Source organism: Cryphonectria parasitica (genome assembly GCF_011745365.1).
Source record: "Cryphonectria parasitica EP155 unplaced genomic scaffold M406scaffold_4, whole genome shotgun sequence".
Taxonomy (NCBI): Eukaryota; Fungi; Ascomycota; class Sordariomycetes; order Diaporthales; family Cryphonectriaceae; genus Cryphonectria; species Cryphonectria parasitica.
In genome coordinates this window covers 4,005,876-4,029,161 of record NW_024468912.1, presented here as the reverse complement: position 1 = coordinate 4,029,161, position 23,286 = coordinate 4,005,876, and the positions used below count along the sequence as shown (strand labels likewise).

The 23,286-nt window shown below is 53.7% G+C and overlaps 9 protein-coding genes across 9 annotated transcripts; 4 read left to right on the top strand and 5 right to left on the bottom strand.

Moving 5' to 3' along the window:
* Positions 1-223: 223 nt before the first annotated feature.
* On the bottom strand, positions 224-730 carry M406DRAFT_256598 (uncharacterized protein; the record flags this gene model as incomplete). Its single annotated transcript, XM_040917113.1, has 1 exon — positions 224-730. One exon carries the CDS (start codon positions 728-730, stop codon positions 224-226), a length of 507 nt encoding a protein of 168 aa, XP_040777267.1.
* A 6,514-nt stretch (positions 731-7,244) lies between these two features.
* On the bottom strand, positions 7,245-8,575 carry M406DRAFT_101653 (uncharacterized protein). Its single transcript, XM_040914962.1, has 2 exons — positions 8,381-8,575; positions 7,245-8,256 (listed from the first exon to the last, which is right to left on the bottom strand). The coding sequence occupies exons 1-2, from the start codon at positions 8,426-8,428 to the stop codon at positions 7,609-7,611; spliced, it is 696 nt and encodes a 231-aa protein (XP_040777590.1). The 5' UTR covers positions 8,429-8,575; the 3' UTR covers positions 7,245-7,608.
* A 1,002-nt stretch (positions 8,576-9,577) lies between these two features.
* M406DRAFT_322323 (HSP20-like chaperone) lies at positions 9,578-10,385 on the top strand (the record flags this gene model as incomplete). Its single annotated transcript, XM_040919625.1, has 3 exons — positions 9,578-9,632; positions 9,790-10,182; positions 10,365-10,385. Coding segments are annotated over exons 1-3 (439 nt in total), but the record flags the coding sequence as incomplete, so codon positions are not given.
* M406DRAFT_322322 (uncharacterized protein) lies at positions 10,364-10,925 on the top strand. Its single transcript, XM_040919624.1, has 2 exons — positions 10,364-10,385; positions 10,514-10,925. The coding sequence occupies exons 1-2, from the start codon at positions 10,370-10,372 to the stop codon at positions 10,675-10,677; spliced, it is 180 nt and encodes a 59-aa protein (XP_040777265.1). The 5' UTR covers positions 10,364-10,369; the 3' UTR covers positions 10,678-10,925.
* A 1,085-nt stretch (positions 10,926-12,010) lies between these two features.
* On the bottom strand, positions 12,011-14,588 carry M406DRAFT_356277 (uncharacterized protein). Its single transcript, XM_040923400.1, has 3 exons — positions 13,944-14,588; positions 12,737-13,880; positions 12,011-12,678 (listed from the first exon to the last, which is right to left on the bottom strand). The coding sequence occupies exons 2-3, from the start codon at positions 13,016-13,018 to the stop codon at positions 12,370-12,372; spliced, it is 591 nt and encodes a 196-aa protein (XP_040777264.1). The 5' UTR covers positions 13,019-13,880; positions 13,944-14,588; the 3' UTR covers positions 12,011-12,369.
* Positions 14,589-15,136: 548 nt separating this feature from the next.
* On the bottom strand, positions 15,137-15,705 carry M406DRAFT_322319 (uncharacterized protein). Its single transcript, XM_040919623.1, has 2 exons — positions 15,663-15,705; positions 15,137-15,591 (listed from the first exon to the last, which is right to left on the bottom strand). Exon 2 carries the CDS (start codon positions 15,488-15,490, stop codon positions 15,332-15,334), a length of 159 nt encoding a protein of 52 aa, XP_040777263.1. The 5' UTR covers positions 15,491-15,591; positions 15,663-15,705; the 3' UTR covers positions 15,137-15,331.
* Positions 15,706-16,116: 411 nt separating this feature from the next.
* On the bottom strand, positions 16,117-17,733 carry M406DRAFT_256264 (ubiquinol-cytochrome C reductase complex CORE protein 2 precursor; the record flags this gene model as incomplete). The annotated part of the gene is made up of 4 exons (XM_040917089.1): positions 16,117-16,212; positions 16,275-17,119; positions 17,195-17,374; positions 17,460-17,733. 4 exons carry the CDS (start codon positions 17,731-17,733, stop codon positions 16,117-16,119), a joined length of 1,395 nt encoding a protein of 464 aa, XP_040777262.1.
* An 810-nt stretch (positions 17,734-18,543) lies between these two features.
* M406DRAFT_60720 (uncharacterized protein) lies at positions 18,544-20,697 on the top strand (the record flags this gene model as incomplete). Its single annotated transcript, XM_040924697.1, has 4 exons — positions 18,544-18,618; positions 18,722-19,003; positions 19,046-19,504; positions 19,555-20,697. 4 exons carry the CDS (start codon positions 18,544-18,546, stop codon positions 20,695-20,697), a joined length of 1,959 nt encoding a protein of 652 aa, XP_040777261.1.
* A 711-nt stretch (positions 20,698-21,408) lies between these two features.
* Positions 21,409-23,002, top strand: M406DRAFT_106186 (uncharacterized protein; the record flags this gene model as incomplete). Its single annotated transcript, XM_040915185.1, has 7 exons — positions 21,409-21,469; positions 21,525-21,562; positions 21,633-21,674; positions 21,745-21,858; positions 21,946-22,257; positions 22,317-22,571; positions 22,638-23,002. 7 exons carry the CDS (start codon positions 21,409-21,411, stop codon positions 22,725-22,727), a joined length of 912 nt encoding a protein of 303 aa, XP_040777260.1. The 3' UTR covers positions 22,728-23,002.
* Between the last annotated feature and the right edge of the window lie 284 nt (positions 23,003-23,286).

Below are 23,286 nucleotides of genomic sequence, written 5' to 3'. Positions count from 1 at the left end.
ACGTGGGATTCGGTATGGGGTGGCAGCGAAGGAAGGGCGAGACAAGACAAGGTGTGGTTGAAAAAAGCAAAACGAAAAAAAAAAAAAAAAGAAACCCAAATAAAAAAGGTAAGCTGATACGTACATTGTTTGGTGCAGCCACCGCGTAAGCCTCGCCACGGGCCCAGCAGCAGCGAGGGTTGGTTGGGGGCCACCCTTCCATTTTGGTTGGTTCGGCGGGCAGCTATTCGGCGATAGGCGTCATGGCAGACAGCTTGCTCTTGGGCTGGGGGCTGGAACCCTTCCTGGAGGAGGAGGAGGAGGAGGAGGAGGAAGAGCCCTTCTTGGCCTGCTTGGCTGCCTTGGCCCGTCTTCGCTGCTCCTTCTCGCGCATGACGACGGCGATGTACTCGCGCTGGCGCATGGCCTGCTCGCGGCGCATCTCCTCGATCTCCTCGTCGGTGATGTGGCGGACCGGTGCTAGCTGCGGCGACGGGGTCTGGGACCCGTAGCTGGACACCGAGTGTGAGTCCTCATCCGCAAACACAGGCTCCGAGAGGAAGGCGAGGTCCTCGTCCGAGATGTACGAGCTCGCGCGGGGCGTGTGGTGGTCGTCGCCCAGCGAGTCGCGCCGGGGCCAGCTGGGAAATGCGCAGCTGGCGTCGAGGGAGGCCGACGAGCGGTATGTGTTGCTTCTTGATGGGATCTCCATGGCTGGTGTCGAACTGTACGAGCCGTACGAGCCGTACATTTTGACTGTTGTTGTTGTTGTTGTTGTTGTTGTTGTTGTTGATGGTGATGGTGATGATGTGCGTATTGTATTAGGACGCGTTGCCTATTTGCTGGCGTGTCGGGTTCTGCCGTGCGTCCAAGTGTTTCGTAGGGGGTATTGTCCGGCTAACAAGTCCCCTATACTGGTATAAGAAGGGTGGTGGTAACAAGACCTTGATGTTGTGTGTATGGTATAGTGGTCCACAACAAAGAACAAGAGAGCCGATGTGTTTGACTTTCGTAGACAAGTTGTGTCAAGAGAAGAAATGTCCTGATGATGATGATCGAGTATTTTCAAACATGAGTGCAGGCAAGCCTTGGTCACCTGGAGGGAGCCTCAGGGAGATATATGAATCATCCGGATACTGCGCGTGCGAGCGAGGTAACAACAGGCTGAACATTTGACAAGGCTCAAGGGGGTGGGCAGGGGTCGTGCCCGACTCAGACCGAAGCTTGGGCAGGGATACAGATGACAGGGCGAGGTAGGGAAGCCGGAAGAGAAGGGTGTGTACGGTCTAGAAACAAGAACATTCCCTCCCACCGCGGCTTTCGGGAAGGGGGGGTCAGACGCGAGACCAGAACAACCCAAATCCCAACTATGAACAACTCCCTTCTCGCCTGAATCCGTCTGCCAGTCCAGCCCAGCGGGAACCCGTCGGTGGCCCCCACACACACAAGCCAGGCCAGAGAGGGCTGGGGAACCGGGGGGGGGGTCCGGACGCAGAAGCAAAGCGGTCTCGATTTCCGTTGTTCTGATATGAGTGTAACGTCGCCCTCCCTGCAAAAGTAGCGGTCGACAGGTGCGAGTAATCCGTGTGCAGCGTCTGACCGCCCTACCTCCCAGGCTGCAACCTTAGCATGGAGGGGGGAGGATGATGGAGGGGGGGGGTCTCCTCTGCTCACGAAAGCGTCCCTCTCTCTCAGCATTCCTCTGGCAACACACACATACACGCACACACACACACCTCTCCTCGTCTGGTTTTCCCCTTTCGGTAGAAATTACTCGAGCTCAGCCCTGTCATTGGCCTTGAACATATCCTGAATCGCTCTCCGAACGCAGATCTTCTTCACGTCGGAAACTCTCGCGTCCCAGCTTGTCGGGAAAGCAGTGTCGCGACCGCTTTTCCCATCTTCCCTGGTTACCATAGACGCATGCTCACCGCCGCCTGTAGATCCGGGATTAGGCATGGTTGCAGAATGGTTTTTTTCTTTCTCGTTTTCTCATCAACCAAGGAAGAAAAGGAAAAAGCCCTTCCCCCCCACACACACTCCTTCGTTTCGGGAGGGTACATTTGCGCAACTTGTGGCTGAAAGGGAAAAGGAAAAATCAAGTAGTGGCCACACTTCTGAGCGTCATCGAATCTCTCTGTCCGCTGGTTTGCCGTCGTAACTTGTTTTTTTTTTTTTTTTTGCTTTCTCCCCCCCTCCCTTCTTGTTCATTTATTTCCTTTTTTTCCTTCCTTTTCGTGTTTCTTTTCTCTTTTCTTTCATTTTCTTCTCCCCCAACCCCCCTGGTCTCTGCCCTTCTCAGCCTAATAATCCTTGGGCCGAAGACCCGGAATGACTCCTGGTTGGCACCGGGGCTCATTGGGCCCAGATCACACACTGGCTACAGCCCCCAAGAACCAACCAGACCAGCCATACGCGATACCGTGCACTGTTTGGTTGGTTGCAGACCGAATCAGGGCCGCACATTCTTTCGCCGTCCTCCCTACACCAGGTACGTATCATTACGTATACGGAGTTGCCATGAAAGTTGGCGGCGCGCTTGGCTCGAAACCTTGATATTGGTTTTTTTGGTCTGGACAATGGCGTGTGTGTTTGTGTGTGTTGTGTCGTGTTGTGTCGTGTCGTGTCGCACCGTCGCATCCAGCTGGGCAGGACAAGCCGGCGGTAAAGAGTCACAAAAGTCCACGTCGCCGTCCTCACGGACTTTCTGGATAGGTTGTGGCCAGTTGCCTTGTCACATTGCCTAATGAGATGAGACCTGTGCGTGCCGTAGCTCGAGGCGAGAGTTCCGATCGCTGAGTCGCCAAAACCACCTGCCGCTCGCAGGTAACAACCCTCCTCAGATCTAGCGCCCTCAAAGGGCACCCTACGCACACGGTGACTCAAACCAGGTAGGTAGCACTGTCAAGCATGTGGTCGCAGTGTGGTGGTAAGTACTGCTTCTGGGATGTCCTCGCTAAGAACAAATGCCCCCCCCCCCCTTCTTCCCTATGGGATAATTCGGGGTGGCCCTCCAAGTCAAGTCTCCTCCGCCGACTGCACAGCTGGACGGTACTTGTTTTACCGGCGGGGCTTTGTTGTAATCAGGAAGCTTACAAACATGTCCTGGTCTTCTCCGCGATTTCATCATTATCATCAGTAATGCAAAGTCTCCCCCAGACGCGGAGGAGGGCTTGGTCGTCTTGTGCTACTCCCTCGCAAACGTAGCGTATAGGGAGATGGTAGGGCAGGACCAGCAGGTGAGTCAGATCGTCTTGCATAGGGTGGTGGTATTGGTGGGCAAGTACCTCACCGACTATATGCGCGTGTGCCGCGGGCCGTAAGAAAAAAGACGGGGATGACAACTCGTGTCGAGGGGTGACATACAGTCAGCGTCGTGGCGATGTCGCAAGCTCATTCAGCATACCAACTCCTCATTCCCAGTATTAATAATAACATGATGGACGGCAACCCGCCGCCTCGCATACTGTTTCCTTCGTGTTGTTTGCCTGCCCATGCCTTGCCAGCCGGAGTGGGAGGCGGCCTGGAGGGGAAATGCGGAACGAGATGTGACCTTGGGAGTTTTCGCAACTGCGTCATTCCAGAAAAAATGTTATTTGCAGAGGCTCGGTTCCGGGATCGAGGTTACTGGATGGTTACACGGCGCCGGAAGCATGCTTCTCCTCGCTCGCCTGTAACCCAGATCTCGCCGACTCTGCATTCGCTAGTGTTCGTCGTGTCGGTCCTTCTGCTACTTGCGGGCCCTGCTGGAATGTACAGGGCCAAAGTACCTGGCATGGATGATCGCAGACCCCCCTCCCCGCCCAAAGTTTCCCTCGCCGGGTACTTCATTTTTATCTCGCAGGATTTCCGATCCGCCGGCCGGGTCGAGGCTCACAGCATCAGAGAACCAGCCACTCTGGGAACAGCGCTTCCTTCCTTCTCTCACTCTCATCTTTCTTTTCTTCTTTGCGGCAATGCAAAAACACATTACTCGATGCAGCTTTCGACAGGGCGGTGCGGCTTTCTCAGACAGCACACACCTGACGGTGTGGATGTACTGCAGCATTTGCTGGCGTTTGAAGTGCCTGTTTCATATTCTGGACGTTTTGGTCCACTCATGAGCTTCCCCTCTCCCGCGCCCGGATGATGAACCTGTGGGTATCCGACGCCTCCCTCGGCCGAGCGCATCACAGAAATGGTTCTCCCGCCTCTCAGACAACCGGTACCCCCCCGCTCCCGTGAACCGACTGCGGGAGAACAATAGGGATCAACCGCCCTCCCCGCGCTGGCCTACTGAAAAGAGCCTTCTGACCAGGGATGGCATGACCAAGATTAGCAGGTCCTACGCCCAAGTCGCCCATCGACCAGGCCCGCACTGCGGATCAGGGTCCAACTCCCCACGCAGGGCATAATCAAGCAAGGCCCCACATGCAGATGGGCCCGGATCTAGATTGACCCAGATCCCTTTTTCGATCCTGACGAGCCGAGACCATTGCATCTTCCGTGCAGTGTTCGACGCATGAATGCGAAGCTCTAGCCCTCGGGCCCTAGGAGCTACCCCGCGACACTTGCTGCTTGAGCGGTGACGCTCCGGTGGTGTTATTGGTATCGGTGGTGGTTTCCATCGAGAAGCTCTCAAGGAGAGACCAGTCCGTGTCCTGTCAGAGAGGAGACCCTGAAAATGCACTGCTCGGCACATCTGCATCAGAATGGATGCCTTGTAACAAGACGATAGTCAGTCTTCTTGGATTCAGCCGTCGGCATGTGAAATCTTCGAGAGTCAAGCCAGCAGCCAACCTAGCCTCCCCTCCTCACATGAGTAAGAAAGCGAAAGTTTGCGAACATCCCAAAAAAGCAATTATCACACTTCTGAGAAGCAAAACACTTCATCGACGTCACACATTGCCTCTTGCCTGCCAATTTTGCCGTGTGAGCTCGACTCGATTCGAGCAATGGCGTTTAACTCAGACCCGACCCGTGTTCGGTTCCAGAATCCATAGAAGAATAACCTGCCGCGGTGGAAGAGTACTTTTCCAGAAAGTCTTTGCTTGCGAACAGAAGCCGTGAACGAGTCAACGCCGACACACGTCCTTATTCAAAACATGCCAACAAGATTCAGGGCCGCTCAGACGTGCACACGCCTCTGGCAGGGATTTTACTCCTCGGCACCCTGCATGGGACGAAAATCCTGTCGGACAGAAATGTTTCTAGAAGCCGTAGAAAACGGACTGCTGCACGGGTCGGTCTGCTCTGCAGGGGCGCGAAACCATCACCCCCGAAATTGCAAAGCTGCAGAAATCTTTTCTGCAGACGAAGCCACAGGGGGAGATCTTCCGTGGACCGTGTCACCCCAGGTGCCCAATTTGGATTTCATTTCGCCGTGTGCCTTTGGCTGGAGCAAATCTCCATGTACTATAGTATAGCGCTATGCAGTTGCTTTGGGGTCTGTGTCAAAATCTCACAGGCGTGGGGGGTAGGGAGTCACAGACCGCTCTGACTGCAGTAATTTGAATGGCTGCCAGAGCGATCCGGTGTCAGATGTGGGAGATTGGAACCTCTGTGGTATTCCTCTCTTCGTGGGATCAGGAGGGTGTGTCGATGCTGCCTTCCCACGAGGGGATGACTGTCCGAGCACGCACGAGGTCACCATGTTATCCTCATTCCCAGTAACCAGCTGTCTCGACCTGAAAAATGGCGGGTGCGTCGGCGACCGGCTCGATTGCGATTGAAGCCGGGGCCGGCCAGATACCGGAGAGGATCCTGCCTATCTTGGAAAACCATTCCCCCCACACTATAGGCAAAAAGGGTTCTCACATGTTAAAACAGGACCCGGACTTTGTGAGATAGGCGCTTGCGCTCGTTCTGTCCATCTTTGTCAAACAGACCCCGCGCTCGGTACACCTCCGCGAGTTTTTATCGTGGTCGTGGGATGTGCCCACCTGACCCCCACGACAACCACCAGGACCACCTCGAGCGTCGGTCCTGTGACCTGCCAACTGGTACCTACAATTCCGGTTCTGTAAGGCTCCAGAGCGTGGCGGTGTTTTTTTTTGTTTTGGATGGGGGGGGGGGGGGGAGGGTGAAGAACAGCTGTCTCTGCATCTTGCGCGTTTCACAATTTGGGCTGCTTCGCATGCGTGCGAGCGCTGCACGAGTGCCCGACGTATCGTCTCGTAGAAGAGAACACCTCACCTGCGTGGTGTGTGGCTGTACACCGAATGCCTAGCCAGTGAGTGATTTTGGCCAAATCAAATTGCGGCCCGGTCAACCATTGGGCCTCCTTGGGTGTTCCGAGGCCCTGGCTGCGCTTGCTGTCGCCAACCGCCTTGTTTCAACGGTTCGACAGAAACTTCCTTGGGCGTCGCTGCGTACGAGCATCCAACACAAACATCTGATTGATAGACATGTGAGCTGGAACCTCATGGTACCTGCTACCCACCTCGACCTTTGGGTAAATGCAAGCTGTTTCAAAACATCGCTTGAAGAAGATAGGGAAGTCACGCGAGGGCAGTAACATACGTTGATTCGTGCCAGAGTTCATCAAGCTGGGTCGTGACTCCACCCACCCAGAATTGGCGGCTGGTGGTGACAGGTGAGAGCAAGGTCTAGCAGAGCGGGCCTGATGGTCGGCAAGAGAGCCACGGCGAGACTGTCAATGTTCTTCTTCCTCTTTCTCGCAGAACACGTAGCCTCGCGTGCCGGGACAAGCGCGAAGGGAATGTTGCATCGCCTAAGAATATCGTGACATCCAGCCCGACGGCGTGGCTCAGTGCTTGCTAAGGCTAGATGAGGGCTTTGCTACGAACAAGGCGCCTCACGTGAAGGAGCACACGAGTCTCTGGAACTCGGCGACCTACCATGAAAATGGCACCCAGGATGGGACCTTACTCTTTCGTGCTTGGCAGATCAGTGTCATGCCATGGTCGTTTGTCTGTCAGTTTTTGTCATTGTCGGGCGTGGATGACGCTGAGATTGAGTAATCATGATCATGGCGTGCAGTATGCATGTATCCTCTTCTCAACAATAGAAACATCGAGCTGAAGCCAAGACGTGAAGAAACGCTTAGATAGATGTAGAGGGAAAGAGGCGAGGTGTGGTAACGGAAGTGACAGCAGCTCGAGGGTCGCTGTTGCCAATGGATGTAAAATTGGCACAGAAAGGGCAGGTGCCTTAGGTAGCCATCTCGCAACGAAAGGGGCATTCGTTCCTCCTCACATGGGTGATTTGAGGGCCTACGACAAGTGACGCTGTGAAGTTCTCCCTCTTGTCAGTCATTTGATCACATTGATCCCATCCTCCAAATTGGAGTCGGTAAAGTGGATTAGAACAGAATATTTTCTGGATAGGAGAAAGCGATGTGAAAGTGCCTAACGGCAGACCGTCCAAGAAGCACCAGGACAGCGATTCAAATGTCACCAAGTGGTTCTCTTGTAATAATGAAAAGGCTCCATCCCTTCTTGGATGCTCATCGCCCGGGCTCCCTTTGGCACCCCCCCTCCCCCAAACTACCTTGATCCAAACTGTGATATTGGTGCAGTTGACAGATCACCAGCAACTCCAGACTCCTTGCATATGAATGAAGATGAACTTGGCGATACAGAGATCGCATCTCTCCTCAAGCAGTAAAAGCGACACCTTCAAGACGTCTCAACTCCTCAAGGCCTCCAACCTGTTCCTCATCTGGTCCATCGTTGCCTCCATGTCCTCCTCGTCCTCCTCCTCCACGGGCTGCGGCTCCTCGACCTGCTGCGGCGGCGCCGCGGGCATCGTGCCCGTCTTCTCCATCTTGCCCTTCAATATCTCGCCCAGCACCTTGTCCACCTCGCCCTCGGCCTCCTCGTCCTCCTCCAGCAAGACATCATCCTGCGGTAGGGTCTCCTCCACCATCTCCTCGATGACCCCGGCCTTCATCAACTCCTTGCTCAATTCCTGCATCGTCCCCGCCAACTCGGGCAGCCGTATCAGGGTATTCACATCCTTCATGATACCGACGCTCGCGCGGATGCTCCCCTCGATCTTGCGCACCGCGAACGCCTCGTTGACCTGCATCTGGACCGAGTTGAGCTGCGCCTTGGCTGTGACGAGGCGGGCCGAGGTCTTGCGCTGCCGGATCAGCTCTCTCGCGAACTCCCGGGCTTCCTTCTGGGCCTGCCTCGCGCGCGAGGGGTCCTTCTGTGCACGCTTGTCGGCGGCGAGAATGAGGTTCTTGGTCTTAGTCTCGGCTTGTTTCACCGAAGCGATGTCGCGGTCGAGCCTGCGCATGTTCTGGCGCAGCATCATGTTGCATTTGCGAAGCTGGGAACGATAAGAAGGACGAAAGAAAAAGAAGGTCAGTATTTTCCATATAGTGCCCTCGGCGAGACAGCCCTTTCAGCTGTTCGATGGAGCGATGATATGCCTCTGGAAAGAAGGGGCTCACTTGTGCTGCAGGGTCCGGCTTCACGAAGAGAGCCTTGAGAGACTCCATCTTGGGCAGTCCACTCCAGACAGCTGTCCAGACAGAAGTGCCCCGCGATTGGGAATTCGTGGCGACTTAACACAGCTCGAAAATTGGCGATGCGCGGCGTGTCGGTGTGCCTCGACGAAGACGCGCAGGATGAATGGGATGGGTAGGATGGAAGGGTTGACGTAACGCCTGTTGCCAGTAGGTGGGTCAATTCCAGCGGCTGATGGCTGGCATGGCCAAGGTACTGCAAGCCTTGGACTGTACAGTAGACGGCTCGCGGCTCTGCCTTAGCGTCTGTATGGACTGGGTAGATGGGCCTGTGACAGCCTCGAGAAGATGGGCCTGTAGTCCAAAGCATGCGCGTCTGCCTGTTGCGCACGCCCCAACACAATGTACTTTCAAAAATCAGCCACGATTTCAGGGGAAGAGATCATGGTGAGTCTTTCTATCCTCATCAATCAAATCAAGAGTTACACATAATATTGCTGTGGTTTGACTGTGAATAAAGTTGTACCTGGGAAACTAATCAAGTCTGTTGGCAAAAATGCAGGCCTAAAGTAGACATACAATGTTACAGAGTATGCATGCATGTGGAAATATCCTCTCTGTAGCACAGAATTGTGGCAGTGACAGGGCTTGAGCTCTGGAGTGTTCTTTGCTAAGGGCTTTTGGTACGTTCAGCTTCCCTTTGGACGGAGACTATTGTGCATAAGAGGTACAGGGTTCAGGACACCCTAGCACACACTAAAGAGAGGTCACTGCATCTGTGAGCTTCCTCAAAGTTCCATGCGTGCATCACTGCCACCAAAAGTGCTGATGATCCAGCCTTCTTTCTCTCCTGCAAACTTACTTCTCTTTCCATTCTTTTCAAAATTGTCTTGAGATACCCCCCTTCAGACTGATTTCATCTCTTGTGGAACTATTAGTTGCTTGGTCGTGTGCTGCTGGACTTTAAACCATTTCCTGTCCTGCGATTTGAACTCCCTACTGACTACCCCGCGTTTTGTCATCTGGAAGCTCATTTCCTTCTGACTGACCGAGCCCTGCCTCAGGTCAGCAGCCGTCTACTGGACAAGCCCCCACCTCAAAACTTCCGCCAACCTAACCTGCAGCTGTGACCTCAACACAAGCTGAATTAATTGATTGCTGCACTCTTTCACCAACCTCACATATCCTGCAGTCACTATACACCTGGAAAGAATGGCTACCACTGCTACTCCTGAGGGTAAGTTGGACAGCTTCATATGCTCATGTCATTGCACAGCTTCAAGCTCGGCGCACTACCACAATTTGCTGCCTCAGCCTCCTCCTTGCGCATGACCACCATCCCCCACCCCAAACTAGCAGACGCCATGGCTAATACACAGCGCGCATCCATACAGTTCTCTGGGCGCAACGCTCATCCAGCACTGATGCTGAGAAGAACTTTGTCTACCTGACAATCACTGTCCCCGACGTCCCTGCTTCCAGCATGAAGCTCGACCTCAAGCCCAGCGGCCTGACCTTCACCGGCCACTCTGATACCCTCAAGAAGACCTACCACCTCGAGCTGGAGCTCTATGCCGAGATCGACGAGAAGGCCTCCAAGGTCAACCATACTGGCAAGAATGTTGAGCTCAAGCTGCAGAAGAAGGAGCTGAACGAGGCCTACTGGCCCCGCCTGCTCAAGGAGGCAAAGAAGGTTCATTTCCTTCGCACCGACTTTGACAAGTGGGTCGATGAGGACGAGCAAACCGAGGCTGTGGAGGAAGACTTCTCGCAGTTTGGTGGCATGGGTAAGTAACAACCCACAACGGACTGCTTCTTCCTGGTCCTCCCCCCCCCCCTGTTGCTTTGGGATGGCTTCTTGTGGTGTTCCCCCGCCCTCTTCAGATTCTCGCCATCCCCTCGCTTCCCCAAACCATCCCCTTTCCCAAACCCGATGTCAGTCAGCTGAGAAATTTGCGTACCTATGCAGGAGGAATGCCTGGTATGGGCGGTACGTCACAAGCAGATTGATCCCATGTTCGGACGAGCAGACATAGACCTGTTTCGTTAGGTGCTACAGAAAGAGGAGCTAAGTGCGAATTCCTGTGGAACGAAAATGCTGACCATGCTCGTGTCTAGGCGGCGACGACTTCGGCGGAATCGACTTCTCGAAACTCGGCGGCGGTGCCGGCCTGGGCGGTGAGGAGGAGGAGGAGGAGGAAGACGAGGAGGAGGATGACGACATGCCCGCGCTGGAGGGCGAGGAAGCGAAGGCTGCAGAGGGCAGCAAGGCCGCTGCCTAAATTACCAAAGTCAATCACGACTCTTAATCTGGGCTCATCCACGCCCAATTCTCTGTCATGATAGCTTTGAGAGAGACGTAATCGCTTCTTCGGGACGGGAGAGTGAGACTTCATCCTGCCACTTTTGGCGGACCCTAGGAGTTCTGGAGAGGTCTGCAGCGAGGGCCAGATAAATTCGGCGAGGTCTTTTGTTCCTCCTAAGTTAATCTGATTACGGGTTATCCTCACTTTACAATTGCATAACACACAGCCCTCTCAAATCCTTGATTACCCAGTGTTTTACCATGCGCCGCCCATCCATACGTCATTTTCGCTACGTCGAAACATGACCTCAGACATGCGATGCAAAGATGACCTTTTTGCAATCACAAGTCTGGTGAGATGATCCCCAAATCATGTGGACCACATGACTGTCATCACATCCACGCGATTGTCTGACAGCCTTTCCAAGACTTTGCAGTCCCTTTCGAGATTATTCTCTGCTATGAGAGGCTCTGAGAGAAGGGGAAGGTAAAAATGGCTATGCGACAGCTTCTGTTTGTCATTTGGACTGCTTTCGGTTTCTAAACCAAAGTATGGCTGGTTTTGCCCCGTAACTATGAATTCTTTGAGTTTGGTGATGATATGATATGGCAAGCTCCAGCACCAAAATCTGGGCTTCAAGAGTAGCTCGCCAGGTAAAACAAGCAGATTGCGCCGGCGGCGCCCTTGAAGTTAACCCCCCCATACATTCGAATGGATGAATCAAATCCCGCGCTCCTAATCTGGTTGGTCTATAGTTTTGGGGGGGGGGGGCGCGGGAACTCATAAGCCAGCATCTATTCATCCATCCGCATGAGTTGAGACTTTTCACGCACATCAATCCAATCCCTTGCGCAGTAGCAATGAGTACGCCGTCCTCTTTTGAAAGAGACCCTCGGTGACTCACTGAACGAGGATGTGCTTCAAACCTCCTAGTCTATGCTCGCTGATTCTACCAGTGCCGTGCTGCTGATCATGTTCACCGCAAAAGAGGGCCAGCAGACAATAAGGATTACCTGCCGACACATCTGGATCATGCAGCAAAAAAAGCATCATTGACGGAGACGGATCCTCTGACGATGGTTATACGGTGAGTCTGAATTGACAGGTGACTGTAGGATATCCCTAGCATATGAAGAGATGCGAGGTAAGGTTGATGTTTCCGCCCCCCGGGGGGGGGGGGTTGGCGTGTGGAACAGGTTCAATTGCTGTAGGGTTGAGTCGACGATGTAGGAAGTGTGGTGAGTCGTGTAGATGCAATTGGTTGGGTAGGCTAGAAGGAACGACATCACGAAGAGTCAATGGAAAGAATGGGCGGAAAATGTGTTGTGCATTCCACATAGTGTACGCTATACAAGTTGTAGTGGTATAGCATGAACAGCCTCCCTAGCAATCAAAAAACCGCCATTAGGTTGCTACGATGGAATATTCCCATTCTGGTCATCGTCAATCTGCTGCCACCTCGATCTCATTCGTCTGGAAATCGGACAAGTGAAATCCCCTCACACAAGGAAAGGGAAAGAAAGAAATGCGCCACTCTTGGAAAGAAAAGTACTGTCCGAATGTACCTTCCTACCCCCGTTTCCCCCATCAATTGGGAAACAGGTTGACCGGTTGAAGATGCGTTCCTCAGGCGGATACCGCTTCTAGTTACTGATTGGAAGGTGCCTCTCACATGATCTCGTCCTCCATCTGAGCATCGCCGTTGGCAGCCGCACCGTTCGCCTCAGCGGAGGCTTTAGCAGCGTCGAAGTAGTCAGCCATCTCGGCGTCGAGCTCATCCGCCGTCTTCTTGGCCGGTCGCGCGTTCTTGGCGCGGCCAGCACGACCCTTCTTGGCGTCCTTGACACTCGCACCAACAGCAGCCTTCTTGGGCTTGGGGCCAGCCTTGGTGGGAGCAGCCGTCTTGGGCGCGCTGGTGACGCGCTGGCTCAAGGTGGGAGGCTCGGGAACGGCGTCCCCAGAGACCAGGATCTTGACCTGAAAAGGGTGTTAGCTCTAGCACAATCGAGGTGTCGTGGTGGCATGCATTGCTCACATCGATGGGCTTGTTATCGATCTTGATGTCCTTAAGACGGTCGAGGGCCTTGTAGGCAGCATCAGATTGCCTGAAGGCAACCTGGAACATGTTACGGGTGCCGCTGGAGAATGACTCGAGCTTCACGATAGTGCCGACCGGACCCTTCTTGGTGTCCTTGTTAAGCTCTGCGAAGTAGTCCTGAACAGGAGAGAAACACGTGTTAGCAAGCAATCTGAGAGTATCCCCAGTGCGCTCCAGTCGACAGGTCGCTTGGTCGTAATCGCAGTGTTCGCCGTTCATTTTCCAAAAGACCGAAAATCTTCCAACATCAAGTATCGAGCGAGCAAAGCAGTGAGCGTTAGTGATAAGAACCGTCAAGAGCCACCATCAACCTCACGGCAGCTGACAAACGGCTCTGGCCGGACGAGGAGAATAAGGGAATCTATGCCACCAAGACCCCGAATGCCAACTCGCCTCTCTTCTAGGTGGAGATTTTACACTCAACCTGAGAAGGCCTCAGGAGCTTAGCCACTTCTCGAGTCTGCATCACTGCGACTAAGAAGAAGACTGCTACCGCTCAGGCAAAACAATATCGCCTCGCACACAAAAGGCCACCGCTATCGACAATCGTGCTAAGAGAGAAAAAGAAGACCGCCATAGACGCGATAGGAAAGGCCGTGTGCCGCCGCAAGTGTCGAGTATGGAATTCGCTGTTGCTCACTGCTTTGCTCGCGAAATAGGTGATGGAACGCTTTCTCATCAAGGACGGCAGCCAAGGGTAGGGCCGCGGAGGGAGACACTCTGGTGCTGACACTCCTTCGCGATTGACTCGTCGCAGACAGCGCTCTTTTAGATGCTTGCCAGGCTATCTGAGCATGCTGTTGTGTATGCGCGACACGCGATGCTCGACTTCCTGTACGCGACCTCGCAGCGTCAAAGCATGTGTGCGCCGCGGAGAGCGAGGAAGGAGACGTTGTTGAGGTCTGACCAAGCCACCGGATAGGTGGACGCGAAATGGAAAACCGCCATCTGTCCGACCGAGGGAAAGGGTTTTTTGGTCGATGTTATACGCGATGGAAGTGGATGCCGAAAGAAGCCCCGTATGGCTGCAATAGCCTCATCGATCACATACCTTGATCTGGGTCTCGGAGACGTCCTTGGGCTGCGATAGAAGTTAGCGAAAAGCTCGTCCAAGAAGGAAAAGTAGATCATAAGCGCAACTTACCAGATTGCTCATCTGAATCTGGCTGCCACGAGGGCCCTTGGTGGCCTTGGCAGGAGCCTGCTTGGCAGCCTTACCGACAGGCTTGGTGTTCTTCTTGACGCCGCCAGTAGGAGCAACAGTCTTGGTCGGCCTGGTGCTGCGGCGAGGGCGGCCACCGCGGCCACGACCGGCACTGCGGTTGGTCTTGAGGATCTCCTCGAGAGACTGGTTGAGCTTGGTAGACATGTTGAAATTTACGTCGAGGGACGGAAGAATGAGTGTAGCTGGTCTGAAGGATAAAAAATGGGCGGTCGGGTCGCGTGTCTAGTTGCGACTCGTAATTAGAGATGCAAGTTGACGAAAGTAATCGCTCGGCGAATTGCTTTCAATCAGACACGCTGGTCGTAGATGTGACAAGGAGCGTTGATGAAAATGGTCGAGTCGCGTAAGCCGTGATGGGTTGCGACAAACACGAAGAAGAAGGCTGGCAGCTGAGAAAGATGGCAGACGCTGTTTGACAGCGTGACTATTGCGATACGATCGCGTGGACTTGTAGCGATCTAGGTCGGCGCAGTGATGTTATGAAAGGAAAGAAGCCCGTGTGGGAGAGTGGCTGGGGACTTCGAGAGGTTGGTGGCAGAAAGAATTGGCAGTCTTTGACGGTTGGGTGATGGGGATGAGGTTTGAATCAAGGGAAAGCTGAGGCGAAGGGAACGGAGCCTTTTTGAGCTGGGGGCGAAGTGCAGGGATCGGTCCCGCCAGTCAGCAGGCAGAGCCCCATCCATGCCACGGTGGCCCGTGCTAGCCTGACATCTAGGCCTGGCGCAGCAGAGTCACTTAATCACAGCAGCATCTACGATATTGTGACGGCAGCTACTATGTACAACAATGTTCTATCGCAGTGGTATACTCACGTCAAAGTAGCAGTAGCAACGCAAGACCACGAGGTCACTTGGACCGGCCCTGGTCCAATATGTTTGACGCAGGATTACTTGAGACAACGGGTTTGTAGCGCTTGAGTATCGATTCTCATTCCTATCGCAGACCATCACATGTGATTACGTGTGCGCTCAAAACAGTTCAAGACCATCAAATAGATCGCAACAAAGAGTGCCTCGTCACTACAAATAGTGTGATCGACCCACACTCCTTCTGTTCTGTATTGGTATCATTGTCACCGATGTATCCCTAAGTGAAGGGAGCCCCGCCTGTGTGGTACGTGCGATCACTTCCGTCAAGCCTGGCCCTCGCATGCTCCCGCAGTATGGCATTGTAGCCGTTGCTCGTGATGTCCATGATGCAGACTTCTTTCTCCGTCCCGAGCCCCACAATTCTATGCACAAAAGGTAGACCCTCTGCCAGAGCTGTCGCTCACACTGTCTGAGTCTGAAATGCTGACATACAATCCATCACTTAAGAGTCGCAGTCGACTTTCCAGCTGGGGTGACGGGGATGGCTTTCTCGTTACCCTTGGCGTTGACCTCGATCCAGTGGTAGAGTATGATCATCAGCACCGCAGCGCTGCCGAGGTAGTTGGCCAATTTATAGAGAGTGTCGTCGGAAATCATTTTGACTGCGGTTTTGGTCGAGGTGTATGGAGGAGAGGACAGGTAGCGCTCGAGTAAGGAGTGGCTTGAGGTAAGTAAGTCTTGGGTGCTGCGCAGGAAATCTGGGTGTGACGACGCGTTAGCATTTGGGAACGACAAGTTCAACAAATAATCAAACTTTTTTTTCTCTTACCCGCTTGATCCCTCGTCGGTAATCTCCTGGAACTTTGGTTGTTGAGGAAAGGACTGAGGGTGGCTTTGCGACGTATGGGACAGTTTGCTAAAGCTCAAAGGTAACATGGGTGCAAGGAAACATGTTAGCTTAGTCATCTGACTCCATGGGCATGGAATACCACGCCATGCATACTGAGTACTTGTTTTTTTTATGCGAGTACTTCAGTATGGTGGATGAAAGCATAGATGCAACAGGTCTCCGTGGAGAATAACCTCTATAATGATATTCATCTCTCCATAACACAAATTCACAAGTCATGAATGATGTAAATGCTGAGAAAACCATTTTTTTTTTGCGATGCTTGTGTTTGTCTAGAGAAGTGCTATGTGCACAGTGTTTGATAGATAGCTCCTCTACAACGGTCCCAACTGTTGATACATTTTCCGGATCCCCATAAAACCGTCTAAGAGCATTACACCTTGAGGCCGAGCTCCTCTGCGTACGGAAGAACGTAGAGATCACCTGTTGATGCCACCGTCGCCTTGCCATCCAACAACGACTTTGCAGCCTACAAAGGAAACGTGTCAGTTCTCGCCAAGAAATGTGAAAGGGATTGGTTGTCGGACTTACCGCCTTGATCTGATCAGCCGTCACTGACTCATAGCTCTTCAGAGCGTCCGCAACCTGGAAGATCTTGCCACCGTGGATCAGGCTGTTGCCCGCTGCGGTCATACCGGTACCAGTCAACTCGTTGGCGGACAGCAGGTCGAACTTGGCCTTGGCAATAGCTTTGGTCAGGAGCTCTTTAGTCACACCAGACTCAGCAACGCTCTTGATAGCCTTGACAGCCTCCGCAGCACCCTTGCGCACCGCCAGGGGGGTGCCGGTGATCTGGATCGTGAGGAGACCCGCATCAGTGTAGGCCAGGTTCTTGGCAGCAATGGTAGAGCCGGGGGCGGCGGCGGCAGCCTTGGCGAGAAGGCTGAAGCCAGGAGACCACTTGATGCTCGAGTCTCCGCCGAGAAGAGCCGTCAGAACGGCAACGTCGGCCTTGTCTGCGGACAGGTTGGTGCCAGGGAAGGCGAGGACTACGGCGTTGGAGCCAGACAGCGAGGTGCGCTGCTCGCCACCATAGTACTTGGAAGACTGGGTGAACAGCTGCAGCGGGCTCTCAGACGAAGAGGGGACGTCTCTGAAGAAGGGCTCGATCCACTTGGACAGGGAGTCCTGGGTAGCGCCATCGGCGACAATCGCGATGTTAGGCTTCGTGTAGACGGAGGCGGCAAAAGCGGCGACACTATTTTCGCTCAGGTAGGGGCCGAGGGACGTCGAGGTGGAAGGGTAGATGGAGGAGCCCAGTCCCTTGTGGAAGGCAACCGCGTGGGCAGTATCGAGAGCCTGTGCCAGGGCGTTGTGGGACAGCTTCTGCTGCTTCAGGTGCAGGACGTGCTCGACCTCTTCGTGGAACTCATGGGCTAGATAGGGAGAAGTCAGCCGATGCAACAGCCTCTCAGATTGTAAGGGGAGATGGAGGGGCCTCCTTCACGTACTGGTGTATCTGGTCTTGGTAATGACCTCACCGAGGAGCTCCGTGAAGTAGGGCAGGTCGTCGCGCAGGAAGGCAGCCTCCACAACAAGAGCCTCACGGGTGTGGTATGCACTCAATTGACCTCCCAGAAGCTCAGACTCCCTCGTGATTCTCAGCGCGGATCGCTTGTCGGTGTTCTGCGCTCGCATGAACAAATTAGCTCATCGTTCCTCTGTCACACTCTCTTTTCCGGCCTCTCCCGCCAAGATCACTCGTGACAGGTCTACTTGCCTTGAACGCAAACTCCTCCAGTCCTACAGACAGGCCAGGCAAGGGCTGGTAACGGGTGCCAGCCTTGGCAACGATAGAGAGGCGAGTGGTCGGGCTTCGGGGGTCCCTCGAGGCAACCTTGATGCCGTTGATGTCGGTCGAGTCGAACGACGCAGTCTCGGTGGAGGCGCCTGCAGCAGCAGCATATGCACGCTTCTGGGAGAGCTTTGCACAATCCTGCCGCCGGAGGGCAAGCTTGGCTCCCCTCGTCAGAGCTGACCGGCCGATCATTTTGCGAGAGGGAGTGGTGGTGATGTCAATTGACGGTCTGTGTTTTTGTATGCGACGCTCAGTTTAGAGTGCGAGCTCTGGGTTTTGAAGTCTAGCGGAATGGACCGGGAAGGCTTACAACAGACGGGCTGTGATTCGGCAGGCTGGGGGCTAGTCAGAGCCCGCTTAATTGAACCTCCGCAAGTGACTAAAACATGCGCGGGCTCTTAGCCCCTAGTTCGCTTGCTCTGCAACTCGCCAAAAGAACACAGCTGAGAGAGAAATTTTTTATTTTTATTTTTTTCAATAAAAGAAAAGGGAAGGGGGGCCGGAGTGAAGCAAAAGGAACATCAAGAGAACATAACCAGATGAGCAGCAGTCTCGGACCTGAACGAACCTTCGATAGATGAAGTAAGGTCTTTCCATCTTTGGGTCTCAATCTGCCTTGTCGGGCCTGAAATTTTGCTGCTTCTTAATTGCACCCCCCGGGTCAAAAACAGGTATACCAGGCTTGCGCCGGGCAGGCATTGATTTTCAGGTGGTTTTGCCGTCGCCTCAGAGGGGACCTTTCCCCCACCTAAAATAAAAGTTCAAGTTCAAAGGCAAATTCATTGCAGAAGCTTTTCTAAATCTTTACACAGTCGCGGGTTGGTTCAATCTTCCCCGATGACTCCAAGACGGTAGCCTGAGGCCACCTAGGAATACAGTGAGAGTATTCCTAGTAGTCGCCTGCAACCCATCGCATCAGTCCTCATCATACCTATTCCTTCTTACTCAACACCATCCCAGCGCTCGCTACCCTATCTGCCATCCACCTCCAATCCCGTTACCATGCATATGGTCACCCAGAACTTGGCAGAGCTCTGTACTCTGCTGGTCGACAATATCTTCGGTGAGCTGCCTTCGGTATGTATTCCCAAATTCCCATCGCGAGCTTGGTGTTGTGGAGAAGCTGGTCGCATCTTGCATATGTCATTGCGATTATCTATTGACAATCCGCCCGCCCCAGCGCATATTTGCTGCCCTCTTAAATAAGGGCCGTTCCTCGATCCCGCAACTCGTCCAGTATACCTCTTTGAACCCCCGCCAACTTCGACATGGCCTCGTCGTCCTCCTGCAGAACAATCTCCTGTACTATCAGATCGAGTCTGGCCATGCGATTTACACCGCGAACTCCGATGCTGCCTACGCCCTCATTCGCACCGGGAAGATACTGGACATGACAGGCTCTGTGTACGGCGATGCAGCCAAAGAGGTTATGCAGAACCTGCTGTCTATGGGTCATACCAAAGTTGAGCACCTCAGGGATGCTTATGAGGCAAAATTCAAGCAGGCCGCTCGTCTAGCGACAGCAGTCAATGGTGGCATGCCGACGGATACGAACGGCGACACGCAACACAATGAGAACACACACGAAGGTACGAACCACGGCACCAGGGCTGGCTCTCACGTCCAGTCCCTTGAAGAGCTCGACGAAGTGCTATGCCGTATGATACAGGCCGAGCTGGTGTCGGCGGTTACCGAGAACTCATTTCGCAGCTGGGAGGACACCCGGAAGGCCATCGAGGATGAGGTGCGCACCACCTACTTCCCCGGCGGGGTGCGCGGCGCCAAGGGAAAGGAGGAGTTTACAGGAAAATTGTCCAAAAGGCTCCGTGAAGTGCGCGATGACCCCTTCAACGTCAAGCGCAAGCTACACACCAAGATGCAGATGAACAAGCGGAGGAAGCTGTCGGAGTGGAGCTCTGTCAACGCAGGTCATGATGTCGAAGAAGGCGACTTGATTGTCGATGTACGTCTTTTCTGGCCGGAATCTCAGCGGGCTTGGCTAACATGGAACAGGGCGACATTGTCCTTCGCGTGAACTACGAGAAGTGCGACGTGGAGCTCCGAAATCAGCAGCTCGTCCACTTCGTATCAGAATTGTACGGTGAAACTACCGCCGGTGTGTATGCGACCCTACTGCAGCAGCTGAGCAAGAAGATATCGCGGTGTCGGCTCGACCAGGACATCGAAGCCGATGACGACGCGTTTGGGATCGATGCTAGGATATCCACCAACGAGGTCTTTGAGAAGCTCGATCCTTCCCTGGATGTATCCTCAGGCATTGGCAAGGTCAGCGCCAGCATGACGGATCGGAAGAGTGCCAACCGCATCCAGGATCAGCCTCTAGGAGTCAAGGTGCTTTATGAGGAGGCTGAGGTGGCGGGTGAGGCGAGCTCGGACGAAGAGGATGTTGAAGAAGCAAACGGTCACGCCTTCGATGATGACGAAGGCGAGGATAAGCATCCCACCACGAACGGTGTCAACGGGAACAAGCAGGGCAAGGTCAAATTCAATGATGCTGGACCCGCGAAGCTTTCTCGCAAGGAGCACTTCCGCCAGCACCTGCTTCTACTGTGCGAGGGCCAATATCAATTCCTGCGACACTGCGCAATGGAACAATGGACGGTTGATTTCGAACCACTGGTGCGGTCTCTGCAGGTGATGGAGCTAGATACTGTCATCCAGCGCAGTGTCGGCCAGACGGGGCTTCGCCTGGTACGCATCCTGCGCAGGGTGGGAAAGATGGACGAGAAGACTCTTCCGACGCTTGCATTGCTACCCAAAGGAGACGTGCAGACGATTATGCTCAAGATGCAGATGTTGGGCTATGTCGACATGCAGGAGGTTCCTCGAGACAACAACAGGACGCCTAGCCGCACCCTGTTCCTATACTGGACGGATACCGGTCGTTGTCTCGACCGTGTGCTTGACAACACCTACAAGACCATGGTTCGATGCCTGCAGAGACTCGAGGTGCAGCGACAGATGGAGGCCGACGTATTAGATCTTGTCAGTCGGGACGACGTGCGAGGTCGTGAAAAAGAGATGATGCAGGAGCGTTACTACAACAGATTTGTACGAGTGACGGAGGTACAAGAGAAGCTCCTTGCTCATGTCATGAGGTTGGATAATCTCGTGGGAACACTGCGGGACTTCTGAACTGCTACTCATGGCAGCGCAGGCCCTGTTCATTGCCCTTTTCTTTTCCCAATTGGGAATGTCGACTTGGTGAGGTACACATGGTCTGCATCGGATGCATTTGAGTTTTTGGCACACCAAAAAGTTTTCAGTTTGCATCGGCGGCGTTTATAAGAGGAAAAGTGCAGAACAGGTCTGACACAGTGATGGCGTTCATGAGTTGGGTTTGATGGCTGTCTGCCCATCTGTCGGCGGATTTACTCACGTTTACTCACGCTTAAGGACTGCGGCAGAGATGATAGATATATCATACAGAGCGTTCCTTGTGTGCATCGTGAGAGCATAGATACCACGAGATGAGAGTTCTCCAATAATCGATTACAAAGGCTTTCAGCAAAGACAACGCAATGTAGAATTCACCATCTAAAGCGTCCAAATTATAACGAACAGCTATTACGTGCACAGGGTCGATGGTCACAAATTGGCGGGTGGAGAGCTCCCACTCCCCCCCCCCCCCTGTAGCTCTCCACCGGCCCCCCAAAGGGGAAAAAAAAATCTGAGCGGATTCGGAGCTTTAGCAAACCACCAGCATTTGAACTTACTTCGTGCACACGATCAACAGTCAATTCTTGACGACCACCGTGTCGAGTGTCTGTGTCTCTCTCTGTTGTTCCGACAGATTTCCCTCCTTTACAATTTCACCTCCTCTCAATCACTCTTTAATTAGAGAAGATGTCTCCTCCATCGGGCGCAACGGAGAGGGAGTCCAACCTGGCGCGTCTGCTGGGCTCTGGTGCGCGGCCCTTTGCACGGATAGACTGGACATGGAACTATGCTGACTCCTTCAGGATCCGCCGGTATTTCTGAGCTCGCTGTCTTTCATCCCGTGAGCTTCTATGAACCTTAATCGTGTGCGCAGTCTTGAGAATCCTCTCCGCTAACGGGACTTCCTGCAGGTTGACACCATCGCGAAGCGCCTAATGAGCAACGAGACTCGGGTACGATAATATTGGGACGTCACACACATGCGCCCGGGTCCAGAACTAATATGGTTCACGACACACACAGATCAAAAACTCGTCGCAGCTAAATGCAGTCATCTTCAAAGACAAGGCGGCCGCGCCTGTGGGAAAGAAGTTCGTGTCGCTGTTCCCTGGCCTGGGATACGCTGCCGGATACAAGGTCCGTCGCTATACTCCAGGGCTACTCATGGCTTCATGAAACTTGATCGCTCGAATGCTGAGCATGGTGTTGTTGGGAAATGTACAGGTCCTCCAGAGAATATACAAGTACGGCGGACAGCCCGTGGCCCGCGACTACCTGACGAAGCACTACGGCTCAGACTTCGAGGCGGCATTCGGCAAGAAGACGGGCAAGGCCATTCTGCACTCGACAGCAGGTAGTCTGATCGGCATTGGCGAGATCGTGCTCCTTCCCTTGGATGTGCTCAAGATCAAGCGCCAGACAAACCCTGAGGCGTTCCGTGGCAGAGGCGTGCTGAAGATTGTCGCGGATGAGGGCTTCGGATTGTACAGAGGCTGGGGCTGGACCGCTGCACGGAACGCTCCTGGCTCCTTCGCGGTAAGTGAGCTGTCCTGCCGGGTGTCGAGGATGACTTTGACTGACGAGATCGGGAATAGCTGTTTGGAGGGTCTGCGTTCGCCAAGGAGTACCTGTTCAAGCTCCAGGACTACAACAAGGCATCGTGGTTCCAGAACTTTGTTGCCTCGATTGCTGGCGCCACGGCGTCTCTGGTAGTCTCTGCCCCTCTCGATGTCATCAAGACACGTATCCAGAACAGAAACTTTGAAAATCCTGAGGGCGGGTTCAAGATCCTGACCAAGATGGCCCGGAACGAGGGCATAAGTGCTTTTTTCAAGGGTCTTGTGCCTAAGGTATGTGCCTCTCTCAGTCTGATCGAAATCACCTCTCGCCGGCTGCTAACCGAGGAACCACCACAGCTCCTCATGACCGGACCCAAGCTGGTATTCTCCTTCTGGCTCGCTCAGACTTTGATCCCAGCATTCGACAAGGTCATCGCCGGCAAGTAACGTCCCAGCGAGACAGGAAAAATTGAAGGAAAAAGGAGGCCAAGGTGTATAATTCTACATGATAGATAAGATGGAGAATGGCGTTTGGCTTTTTTGTTGGGGAGGAAGACTATATTACATATGCTTGATGTCGTGAGCGGTACTCAAGAGCGTCCTGGACCTGCTCAAGTGGCTGCCATACATTCTGTGTATGGACAAGACTTGAAGGGTCTACCTGGCGAATACAATACCCAACTCTATTTAGCCTCGCAGTTCCTATCGCAGGCTATCCTTTCACATTCTCACATATTACCTGTTGCTTCAACGAATGCCTCAAAAAACCTTATCGTGGCGGTCTTCTTTTCTCTTATCAGGCCCGACCAGAACCCCTGTCTTTCTAAGGACCCCACTGACTTCCCGGAGCGAACCGAAGGATGCGCAAGTGGGAAGTCACATTGTGGAGCCAAGTCATCCCAGTCGCGGTGTCGCGGTTTTTAGATGGTCGGTTGCTGGGGTGTTGGCTGGCAGGAGCGAGTAAATATTACGGATTTGGGCTGGGGGTGGAGCAACACCCCGGCGA